Genomic DNA, 12883 nt, shown 5'->3' on the forward strand with positions numbered 1-12883 from the left:
TTAGTGGCTCTTCCCACAATCTATCACCTAAATGTAGCCACATGGGTCCAAATGTTATTTTTAATTATAAAAGAAGTGAAAAGCCAAGAAACTAGTAGTTTATTTTTTCTAAATATAATTTATATTTGGTTTTATATCAGCCAAAGAAATGCATCTTTAGTTATTAGTTCTTTGAAAAAGCAGTTGTTTGCTTTGCCACTGTCTTCTGAGTAAGAAATGTAATGTGAAATAGGTTAAAGATCAAAAAAATAGAAAAACAAAAAAATTTCACAGGATCGCTCTCATACCTGGCTATGGATTCTTATGCTCTTGAAATAAATTAAGAGAAAGCCCTGAAGTTTCACAGAGAGAAAAATATTTCTCATAATGTTTTAGAGTAGAAGTTAACAAGCCTGCTGGGATCCTTTTAGCCCCTGCAGAGCTAAGTCTTCAACATTATTAAATGGCTGTCGCATCTGAAGTATGGTGCAACATAACTCAATAAACAACAGAAAACATGTGACGCTGAATAGAGGGAGGCTTTTCGATTACCCTGCAGAATAATTCAATTTCAGGACAGGTGTTTGCATGTGATGGAACAAGATATGACTGAAGGATAAAACCACCTGTGTGTCCCTCCCTCAATATTTTGAAACTACTAAGGATAATAGCATAAATGCTAGATGAAAAAGTATGCTAAGAATAGCAGAAGCACTGCAGCACAAATGAAGGAATACAATTATGCATGCACAAAATCCTCAAAATTTACACTGATCCCACCAAAGAAAGTACTGTCTTGAAAACAGGTTTTTGTTAAAAAAAAAAAAATGATATTATCTAGAGTGCTCTACTTCCCCAGCCAAGATCATCTGACGTTCTAATTGGTGACTGAAAAATCACACTTACAAAGGTGAAAGATTTTACCATTATTTTGGGTTCATTTTTGCTTTTTAAAAACTAATCTAAAAATAAGAGGAAAACTGAAAGAGAAGTAGTCCTTTCTCCAACTTGCATATTTACATGGGCCTTTCAATAAATCTTGAATTTAACCTATTAATTTAAGTAGATATTTTTATATGATGAATGAGCTCATTTTTAATATTTGTAAAATATGAATAAAAATAAATGTAAGAGACTGAAGCATATCCAGGCTTGTGAAACTTACTGGATAGTAGGACATTTTGTTACATTTTTCCAAAGCAAAATTAAAAAGTGAATTGTTTTCTGGTAAAAGTAAACTACATATTCAATCTGACCAATTGAGATTGAACAGTAAGTTCTAAGAGCACCAACTACTTCAGATGAGTTTTTTTAAGACACACGTCAACCTGTTCCTGGGGAATGCTCCCATAGTTTTTTGGTTTATGTTTATATCCAGAGGGAATATTCTACCAGTGTCTCCAGGATCACCCCGACATAGTTCTTCAGTCTCCAACCTTGTACTCTAGAACAAATATGGATGAAATGCCTATGTCTTTTTACACACCTTTCAGTTTTTAGTCTTACAGACTATTTTATTAAATTGTCCTGTATTTATCAATCTGTAAGTCTGCACTGTGCAAAATTCTTAACTATTCACCCAGGAGAACAGTTGACTAAAACTAACCAAAATATGCAGCAATGCTTCAGTAATCAATTCATTAAAAAGTTTAAAAATCAAGTAACTTTTATTTCCTTCATCACTAGATATACTTTCCATTCTCATTTAAAATATCCAAATATTTTTATATGATTAAAGTCTAAAGTTTGTTGTTGTTATTGGCTTTTTGATTGTTTATTTTTATTTTGTTTAATGATGGCTGAACTTCAAACAAACATTCTTATAAGACAATTTACAAATGCTTTTAATTGCTTTTATTCTACTATTCCTAATTGCCATCCAAAAGATTGGTTAGAATTTGCATGATGTTTGGATGAGAAGGGGTATGATTTTCATTTAGGAATTATTTTAAAATGTGTGGTTCTTTTAAAAACAACTTTGACTAACTTCTGTTAAATCTAGTGATGGAAAGAATCTCACTGCACTTGCATTACACTTTGATGTCTTGGCAACAAATCTATTTTCTGACTTTAGTCAAAGCTGAACTTTTCTGAGCTTTTTTTCTTAGCATTTATGAAATTCAGACTCTTTTCCCTATGTTATTTCTATATTACATTCTAGTGTTAATCTACTATCATTTGGTTTGAATATCTTGAAGAGTTTCCTCTTTCCCTTTAAAACAAAAATGTGTATTTTTATACTGGGATGTTTTTGATTCTTGAAACTGAAAACCGAAAACCCATTTTTGAACTATGATATAAAATGACAAACTGTTGTATGTTGCAATTTAAGATACGAAACATTTGTATTTTACCTATAGGTTTTTTTTGTCACAAACTTCCAAATCTTATATGACATGTTCAATTGTTGAGCGGTTTCATTATTGAACCCTACAGAGTCTGAGTTTGAGTGACACACCTATTTCGTGTGTGGTCTACAAATGAAAAGGTGGGGAAGCAGGTGCCACCTTCTTGCAAAAATTGCAGACAATGCTCTGTCCAGAATTTTACAATTGCCATTTGTGTGGTTGAAGCTCTTAGAACTTAACCTCGTGTATAGGAAATGTGTCCCTCCTCCCTTAGAACACTCTTCTAAATCCAGTTACCAAGCGTGGGGCAATATCTGGATGCTTTCCACGAGACCTCTTAGGACCTCAACCTAACTTGCGGAAAATTATTTGGGGCCCGTTCATTCAGCAGATAAATTTTTAAAAGAGAGAAAAGAAAGAAGATGAGATTATCCTTTTTCCTGACTTTCCAGTTTCTCAGTCTCTTCACTCTAATGTTCTTCTTCCAACTCCCGCCTCCAGCTCACAGAAAGCCTGGGTGGCAGCGGTGTGTACGCTCAGCAAAGAGCCAAGAGCGGGGGCAGGGAAGTCTCCCGAGGCGCTGCTTACTAATGTAATTCCATAAATCAGCTAATGGGAGAGAAACCAGATCTGTGTGGTCTCTAATGCTGTCCCACAGAGATCAATCACGTCACCTGAACAATGTTCAGGGACTACGAGGCTGGGGTTACCCATGGGACAATTTTCTCCCTTGAGTCATATCAGGTTGAGAGATTTTAAAAAGTTAGATCTTAGTATCAGAAATGTAACTGCTGTGAATATAAAAACTACAGGATTCCCTTTGTATGAGATTACCTTTGTGTGAGACAAAGGTCTGTCATATAATGTATTATCATACTATGTAATCCCATTTCTTAAACTATCTGGGAACTTAATATTGATCATTTAGGATACAAGTTTTTAAGATAAGTTTTGTTGCACAGGGGCATACAGTATTTGTAATGACTGCTTTGAATAATCAGTGATAATGTTTTTAGTGGAGTAATTGACTAAATGAATAGTCTTATACGCAACTATACAGTGCACAATATCATAGAAAAACTAAGTTTGTTTTATGTGCATTGTCATTATATGGGATACAATAAAGGGGTGATTTTATTAATATATTTTTAAGGAATTAAGATGATCTTAACATGAGGCTAAGCAGGAAAACGTGGAAATAAGTAAAGCAGTTTTAAAAGGAATGCCAGAGGGGAGGCTTTAAAAAACGTGGGCAAGAATCCCAACACATCTATGTGAATCTGTCTTAATTTCAGTTTACTCGCCCTGAAAATCTGATTACGCCTCCAGTATTTGGCATGAGAATAAGTCAAAGGGAAGAAGAGCACATGGGGCTTGAAGTGATAAATAAGAATAATAGTGATGACTATAATCCAGATATTAATTGGTGTCCATACTTTAAAGTCAACAAATATTAGCTACACCTGAAATCCACAGGTAATATCCGTAATGAATCCCCAAATCACTATCCTTAGCCAGGGAGTCTACCTGACATCTAAAACATCTCCACAGATGATGATAAGTTCCAGAAACCAAATTAGAGAGGGAAGCAGGTCAGCAGGGGTACTTTTCACCATCCCACAACCACTGCTCCAGCTTTGGTTCAGTCATGTAAACTCTGTCACTCTGACATGCATCCAGCTGGTTTCCTACAACCATAACTGTGTGGTTACACATGTGCTTAAGGCAATCATGCTGCCTTTGCCGCTTTAAAATGACCTCGATAGAATCTTAGCCAATTAAAATTTTTAAAAAAACAAAACTTTTTCTGTCTTTCTGCCAAATTGCATTCCACTAATAATCTTAGCCTTGAACCAAGAACAATTCTCTGGTAGGAAGGGGTGTATAGCTAGGAGAACATCTTCAGAGAGCTCTACAAAGAGAGAAATGTTTCCCCTCCCATACACACCCCAGTTTCTGAAGATCAACAGAATTTTAAAAGAGAAGAAAAGGTAATACTGTGGAATTTTGTGATCAAAAAGCCTAAGAAACTTAAGGATCACGATAAGTTTGTGGGAAAACTATCCAAAGGAAGAAAAAAGGAAACTTATGAAATTTGTTTAGACTAATAAATCAGCATAGAAACTTGTGCAGAAAACCTCTTGGTACTCACATTAAACTCGTTCAGAGAGGTGGCTTACTAAATAAATGAGAATTATTCAGTGGTCCTATCTACTACATACCCTAAACTGGGATTCAGGCAGTGCATGAGTCTAGCAAAAGATGAAGGCCACTTAGCAACACCAAATGTATAATTCTAGATTCTATGATCCTAGATACTATAGTTCGAGAGGAAAAAAAATAAAAGCTATGTATCAACTGGGCAATAACAGGAGGCTTTAGTATGAACTGAATTTTAATTGCCCATGGGCCTTAGAGACCTAGAGAAGTTATATTAATCCAGAGAAGATCATTCAAAGCTAAAAACTACTTTTTGCCACCTAAGAAAACACATGGACCTATGCCTTTATAATTGCTATTATCTTTGCTTAAGCAGAGTTGCCAAAGGAAATGTAATAAACCACCCTGGAGTAAAGTCAAACTTTCAACAGAGATGGGTTCTTTTATAAAGAGGAATCAATGCAATATTTTGATGGAATTGATCATAATCAATAATGATATCAATATAAATTGATTTTGAGGGAATTCCAAAGTGCTATTTGCTTTGACTTATATTAATAAAACTTAAAAAAAAAAAACTGTATCTTACTTGTGTTCAAACATGCAAAGATCTTTAACTCTTTTCCTTTCTCCTTTTAAAGACCAGTCCTTCTTGGAGAAAACTCCTTTAAGCCACGTTCACAATTTTTTAAAAGAATGTGCAGATTTCCCTCTGATGATAACTTGTGAGAACAACTCTCAGCCTACAATCCAGCCCATAGAATATTCCCTAATGCTAAATCCACCACCTATATATGAACACTTAGCCATCTACTCTGTAAATTATATCAAGAGGCTAAATATGATTACCTGTCCATATTTCTTTACTAAATACACCACCAAACCCATTTACCTCTGATTTTCCATTTTTTCCCCTTTTGTTTTGATCAGGTCACCATATGAAATTTCCACCAAACACGTCAATCTTTGTATTAAACGTAATTAAAAGCCTAATTTAACAAGTAATTTAGTGATAATCTGCACGTTGTCTGTTTTAAGGGCATATAGGAAAAAGAAACTATTATTGACCAAATAGGGTGTCCAACAAAACAGTGCTTGGTGTATACAACAATTTTGTGACTACAAAATGGTTAATCTGCTAAATGCAGAACCCCAAATTTATAATTTTTGTAACTGAGTTTTAGGAATCATTCGTTTCTAAGCTATGTAAGACATTCTTAAATAAAATTACCGTCACCTGCTACAAATGGTATCTATTCTAAGTCATCTCTCCTTAAAAGCTGCAAATGGTGTTCAGCTTTCTATACTATATCCACTTTCTGGAAAAATACCAAGTATGCAGAAAATAAAATGAGGAAACAGAAACATTTTGTCATGGTAAGGAGAAAAATTATCCTAGAAGAGGGTAGAAAATCCCCTTTTGAATTAATGTATTTCCGTTTCAATGATTACTCTGTGTGTGTGTGTTAATGGGAATGTAGGCTTGTGTGCCACAAACTGTGTCCTCACTGTTAACAACTGGGCCACTATTAAGTCTCTCTTGCCCAATAAAAGTATATAGAATGTGATGTGTCCCACCCTTTGGGCAGAGATGCTTTAAAAATAATAATCGGGGGGGGGGAGGGGTCATTTTGAACCACCAAGGGAAATTTCTGAGCATATTGAATGTGAAACTTCTGATTTTTCAAACCAATTACATTAGTTTTCCTCCCGGAGCTAAAAAGGAGGGGCGCCCTCCCCTTATGGAGGGCGGTTCCAGGCGAAGTGCAGCTGGGGAGGGTGGCGGAGAGGCCATGACCTCCGCAAACCACCTACAACTGTATCTTACAACCTGAATGAAGCTTCAGGAAAGGGGTACTGCATCTTGAAGCCAGACAAGAAGCCCTGAAGGGGAGAGGAGAGGGGAGTGAGGAGGGAGGGGGGGAGACTGGGAAACAAGAAATCATCTCCTCTGACCTCTAGCGAAGTGCCAGGTTTTTTCTTTAGCTCTTCACATTTTCTAAATTTGCAGATCTGGTGTCCCGTTTTGCGGTTCCTGCAACTGCTGCAGACGCCACAGTTGATGAGCCTCTTGCAGGGCACGCAGACCCCACACCTTTTCCTCTTCTTCTTGGCCGGGTTGGCTCCGCCAGCTCCCCCCGAGGAGGACGAGGAGGAGGAGGAATGATTCTGCGGGCAGTCTGCCAGATTGGCAATTTGAAACGCACTGTCTGTGACGGCTGCTGAGGCTGCTGCGGGGGAGTGAAGGGCTGTCATGACGATGACCCCTGGAGGTAATGAGATGCCCCCTAAAGCCGGGATAGCGGAAAAAGTCCCCACGCGCTCGGGGAGATTCATTATCTCTGCTTCAGCAGCGCCGCATTTGAGCTTGTTCATGCATTCCCCCGCCAAAGGTCTGCAGTGTTCGGGGGATAAGGTGGAGAGGAAATTAGTATTTGCCATTTGCAACGACGGCTCTGGCGGGCAGCCAGCTTTCCCCAGCCTCTGGGAGTCGTTTCGGTGGTGCATGCTGGTCCTGCTGCCGCCGCCGCCGCCGCCGCCGCCGCCGCCGCCACCACCGCCACCGCCGGCGGGGAGGATCGCCGAGGAGGAGGCGGAGGAGGAGGCGGCGGCGGAGGAGGATTTCCTGCTGCCCCCGCCGCCCCCGCCGCCGCCGCCGCCGCCGCCGCCACCGCCTCCGCCGCCGCCGCCCCCGCCCCCGCCGCTGCCCCAGAGCATGGCGGTGGCGGCGGCGGCGGTGGCCGCGTTGTCGCAGTTCCAGGGGGACATGCCGATGCGCGCGGCGGCCGCGGCGGCGGCGGCGCTGCTGGGGAAGATGGGGGTGGTGATGCGCGCGATCTTGGCCGCCTGCGGGAAGGCGCCCCCGTTGGTCTTGTAGAAGGAGGTGGCAAAGGAGCGGTAGCGCTCCATCTCCGAGTTGTAATCCACAAGGCTGTTCAGGGCCCCCTCGGGCAGGTGGCTTTCCTTGGGCAAGCCCGGGGCCTCCGGGCTCGGCCCGGGCTCCACGCAGACATTGGTGTTCATGGTACAGGGGGGGAAGAAGGGGTGCAGGGTGGAAGTGGGGACCGTCTGGTCCGACACCTGGGTGGGAAAGGGGGGAAGGTGGGGGGGAGGGAAGGGGGTGATGGTGGTGCCGGGGTGGGGGCCGAGGCGGGAGGGGAAAGTGGGTCCGGGTGGGGAGAGCAAGGTGAGGACTGCTTTATTCCTCTCTGGGGCGCATTTCCACAGACGGTGAATTCCCAGGCAGCGTCTTCCTTTGCATTATCCTCCAACTGTTACAACTAAAATAAAGAAAGTCATTCCAACAAGCAGCACGAGGAAAAAGATCGACAAATAAATAAACAGCCTCCCTCAGTACCCCACCGCAGACGCTGAAAGCTCCCACATTCTTCGTCAGGTCGTTTGCATAACAATCATCAAGACGTGACCCACCCCCCCATTCCCATCCTTCCCCCACGCTCCCAGCCCCGCTCTCTCCCTCCTCACAGCACACCACGGCTCCTCCCCCCTATTCTTATAACCCTCCTGAGAAAATGTATTAATAGCCAGGATACCCAGGGAAAGAGGAAAGACAGGGGTGACAAATGCCGAGGGAAAAGGGCAATTGGAGTGCTTAAAGACATGCAAATCAGGGGTGGGAGGGCGATACTACCTATAAGCAGAGGGCATTTAAACATTATGAAATGTATGAACAAGTGCTGCCTGGGCATGCAAATGCTCTAAAGTAGAAAACAGCTATGGCCCTATGAGGAAAATGAACAGGAAATTAGCAAATGAAGTACTGAGAAAGTCTGCAATACATCCGAGTATAAACTGTAAGCAAACACAATACAACTGAGAGCTAAGAGACTGCCCACATACAATCTGAACTAAAGAGGCAGGGAAAAAAGAACTACCAGCTGCCACAGTGTCCTTCTGTGTCTGCGGTCATTAGTTTGAATCCCAGCACAGCTGGCTCTGTAAGGGTCTTAATTCAATGGACCAAGGACGGGTCTCAATTGTACAAGCCATTTGGTGGTGGGGCTTGGAGGGGGTAAGAGGGTGGTGTTCTACTTGTTTAAAAGAAAGAAAAGAAAGATGGACTAGATTAAAATTTTTCTTAATAATACAAAAAATGTCAAAGGTTTTAAACCAAGTGCCTGCAGTCTCTGTAAGAATATTCCCAATAATTCCTAATGGAGACTCCAGTCTATTCCCAAGACAAGAGGAAAGCATGGACTTTTTGAGGATCTCTCACAGTCACTGATTTTGAGTAAAAGTAGGGGGGAATCATTTAAGGTGTTCCATGAAGAAATAATCATTAAAATTTTTTTTTTTTCTTTTGCTCTGTTTTATAGGAAAGTTTAATGTTAACTGGGTATTTGCATTCATCTCTTTGCTTACAGGCCATTATTATGCTTAGGAAGAGGTATTTTAGTTGTTTATCACAGAGGGAGAAGTACATCACAGCCTTTTGAGAAGTAAAGCAAAAACATAAAGTGTATATTAACCTAAAAAACCAGTTTCTTTGTTTCCAGATTTTTTTTGGGGGGGGGCAGAATATCTTTTTGTGACATCTTCTGAAGCCCACATATTGGTCTAGAATGTGGAGTTCAGGGAATTTTAAATGGGGGCCCAGTAGTCTGTCTCAAATATTCAGTTCAAAATGGATATCAATTATAGCAATTATGCTTATAATTAGATTAATGAACCATTTATGCCCAAACTCCAAGTGCAAAAACTTCAATACCTGATGATGAGGTGCCCTAAAAAGAGGGGTTTATGTAAACAAATCCCTATTAAGCAAAGTAAATCAAGATAAGGAACCTCACCCCAGGCTGGATTAGAAGCTAGCAGGCATCTTTTAATCACAGCAAGTCCCTAATCATTCAGGAACCACCTCTGTGGTTTCGCATTAGGGAAAACTGCTCCCTTCAGAGGTCTGAAGGCAATACAAAGGGTGCCCCCAAAATGCTCCTGGCTAAATATTCTTGATGCTGGGAAGGGGGTGGGGGAAGACACAGCAAGAATATGCATATAGCTTCAGTTTCTGCGAATCACATTGTAACTGCAAGACCATAATAACTGCTACTCAGTAAAAACTAGTTATGCCAACCATGCATTAGATACCAGCACACTGAGTGGAGGGAAAAATTTCAACATTTTAGTCTTTTGACCTTGTTCCAAATAAAGAAATAATTTAATGTCCCTTTTTCAGAGTATTGGAGTGGTGTCTCCAAAAAGAAGCTTTCCTTATTACCATCACCTCCCCCTTCCCTCCTCAAGGTTTAATGCCACCAGAAACTGTAGAAAACGATTGTGTCCAGCATCCAGGTCATTATTGTTTAATCAATGCATCTTGGAGCATGAAAAAGGTACCTAAACCACAGCTATTGTTTGGATTTTCTCTAAAAAACGAAATAAAACACACACAAATAACTATAGTCCTATTCCAAAGCTAAATTAGACATCCATACTTCATGATCCTGTTTTGCCTTTAAACAATGTGACTGTACATGCCTAATATTGTATGTCTGGTCTACCAGAGACATAGAGATCAAAGGTCATATTTAACATTCAGGAGGAGGGGCGGGTGCAGATTAATTAATAAATTAATACAGCGACGCCTTTTATCGCTGGAGTCCAGCATTAATAATCTACTTTTACAATCCCAACGGACAGCAAACATTTAAGAGCAAAAAGCCAGAGAAAGAGAAAGAACAATCACTTACCAGTCTCTTTTTATTTGGGGAGCCTTAGAATTTGCAGACGCTGCCAGTCTGCCTTTAATTAGTTGCACATCACCCCCTAACACAAAGAAACACAAATCCAGATGTGTCTTGGCAGCTCCCAATTACAACTTTAATACTTGTAAACAAACTGTTGGGGACGGGGGGATAAATAAATATGCGGATCAAAAAAAAAATACCTGTAAATGGCTTTTTTTTTTCTTGTTGCAGAGAGAAGGAGGAGGAGATGGTGTTAGTGGAGGGGGTGGAAGGAGGAGGAGGTGGGGGGAGAGGAAAGAGCCGAGTGTGAGTGTATGTGTGAGAGCGCGGGGCTGTTCTCGGTGGTCTCTCCTCTCCCAGCGCGTTGCTCTCCGTCCGTCTCCAGTCGCTGTGTGCGAGGGTGGGAGGGAGCCGGGGAGTCTCTGCTCTCTCTCTCTCCCCCTCTCCTCTCCTCTCTCTCTCTCGGTCTCTTCTCTCTCCCTCTGCCCCCCTTCTCTCTCTCTCTCTCTCTCTGTTTGTGTGTGTGCGTGTGTGCGGCTGCGGGGGGAGGGGAGCGGGAGAGACAGAAAGGCGAGGGAGGAGGTGGGAGGCTGGGGGCGGGGGCGGGGGCGGGGGGGTGATCGGCGCCGAGGTGAGGAGGACGCAGCGACGCGGACACCTACTGATGATTGGCTGCAAATTACACGGGGAACAAGAGGCGCACGCGGGCCGGCGCTCCCCTTCACAAATCCTCTCCTCGCCGGAGGAGCCACGTTTCCCGGCTCGCCTGCCGATCGCCCTCCCTCCTGGCGCCCCGCTCTCCGGCTCAGCCGCCCAGCCCAGCACAGAGGGCTGTTGATTATTTTCTTTTGCTCTCGGAGATAATTGTTTGGAAGGGATGGAAAGAGGGCGTTTCCGCCTCTCTCTCTCTCTCTCTCTCTCTCTCTACGTGTGGGGGGGTGTGTGTGTGTGTGTGTGTGTGTGTGTGTAAATAAACTTGTCTGGGTTTTTTGGCTGGGTTGAGAAGAGCAGTACAAGAAACAGAAAAGGTCGTGTTTGTTTGAAGAATACTCTTATTTCACACCCTACCGCATGGCTTTTAAATAATACTCCTGATGTACCCAGGAAGACTTTTTAAAAATTATGATCATTTAGATCTTTAAAGTAAGGGAAAACGGATTGGTGTTCTGCTTGTCCGGATCTTTTAAATATTATTATGCCAGAATGTAAAAATATTGGTGATGTGTGTAGCCTGACCGATCTCAAAATCAATCTCAATCTCTCTCCTCTCTTTCTCTCCTCCCCCCGCTTCCCCAACCCCATTCTTTTACTATTCCATCTGGTAGTTCCAATGATTAAATCTGATTTTTAACTTACTACCCTATTTTTAATTACAAACTTACTTAAACAAAAACTACTTTTATAGCTACATTAATCTATTTTATACTAGTATGACTTCTTGACACTTGGGAAAAATAGTTTCGTAATTGAAAGATAAATCTTTTTACCACAGGTCAAAAATAAATAAAACTCACTCATAAATGCAGCTATGAATTAACTTCTTCACTGCTGCCTTAAAGAAAATGATGTATTCCTGGCTACATGCTATCCTACTATTGAAATGAAGTGTGCTCATATTTATCTGAAATATTTAAAAATATGAATCTTTTGGATAATTTTAAAGAAAAAAATAGTGGTTCATAATAAGCTACAGAAGTAGGAAAGAAAAAAATTCAGATTGTTTAAATTGGTCTTATAAAGCAAAGTAAAAGTTCTGTATTAAAATTAAAACTGTACTCTAGAATAATACAATAATATAGTTTCAGAGAAGGAAGAAAAGTATAATAATGAGTTGTTTCTTTTATAATAACAAAATGCTGAAAAGACATTTTAAATCATTTTGTTTTTGAATTTTCAAAAGACTGACCTTGACCATATCAAGATTCTGCCAACCCTGGAGGACTGATTATTGATAAGATGTTAGGAACCGTGGTGTGCATAAATGTAGGTGCTGTACCAAGAGTGGGCAACTATTGAAATAGGGGGCAGATTGTTTTGTGACTCATTGATTAAGATGCATGTTTTGTAATTTAAAAAAATAGAATAAGTTGGTTATAAAATCAATCAAAGCAGTTATTTGGCATTTATAGACAAAATAACTGGATGGTTAATAATTACTTAAGTTCATTGATAAGATATTTTTATAGTTTTGTCAATGCTTTGTGAAAGCAAAGAAGGGAATTTTCCATTTGATTTTTTTTTTTTTTTTTTGAGCTGAACATCATAAGAAATTTATCAGCAAAATGTAGGCACCTTTTAATGAACGCCTACACTCATTATACTGGAAAGATGATAGATTCTTAAACATCTTTTCGAAATATTTAAAGTAGTCCAATGTTAGAGGTTTTGAATTTGTAAATAAACAATTTTAAAATCAAATAAAAATATCATGCTTTCTTATGCCAAAATTGCTTTTCTTTTCAGAATGCTTCAAGCTCACTTTCAAGATGAGACTTTAAACAAATGAGAGAAAATAAGCTCTAAATTCCAAAGAATTTTGTTTTCTAGTTGATAAAGGGAAAACTCAGAACACTCAGTCTTAATGATTAATAAGAGCAACAATTAATGACCCATCTGTGTCAGACACCGTAGTAAGTAATTTGCAGGTAGTTTATTTTGTCCTTGAAATAACCCTATGAAGTAGTTAGT

At 40.5% G+C, this 12883-nt stretch overlaps 2 protein-coding genes across 5 annotated transcripts in view; one reads left to right on the forward strand and one right to left on the reverse strand.

Moving 5' to 3' along the window:
- Positions 1-11111, reverse strand: part of CXXC4 (CXXC finger protein 4) — a 29947-nt gene extending 18836 nt beyond the window's left edge. The window contains exons 1-3 of one of the 4 annotated variants that reach the window (XM_082389123.1): positions 10858-11111; positions 10199-10274; positions 6444-7768 (exon numbers count right to left, since the gene is read on the reverse strand). In XM_082389123.1, coding sequence (XP_082245249.1) covers positions 6444-7511 — 1068 coding nt within the window. In that variant the 5' untranslated portion in view covers positions 7512-7768; positions 10199-10274; positions 10858-11111. Of the gene's footprint in view, positions 1-6443; positions 7769-10198; positions 10693-10857 lie in introns of those variants that run through there. The other 3 variants (XM_082389124.1, XM_082389125.1, XM_082389122.1) reach the window with 3 other exon arrangements.
- The window catches only part of LOC309627291 (uncharacterized protein), a 297871-nt gene continuing 291674 nt past the window's right edge, over positions 6687-12883 (forward strand). The window contains exon 1 of the transcript XR_014243649.1: positions 6687-6760. The gene's annotated coding sequence lies outside the window, so the exon portion shown is untranslated. The remainder of the gene's footprint in view (positions 6761-12883) is intronic.

Source organism: Balaenoptera borealis (assembly GCF_965194805.1).
Source record: "Balaenoptera borealis genome assembly, chromosome: 4".
In the NCBI taxonomy this organism is placed as follows: Eukaryota; Metazoa; Chordata; class Mammalia; order Artiodactyla; family Balaenopteridae; genus Balaenoptera; species Balaenoptera borealis.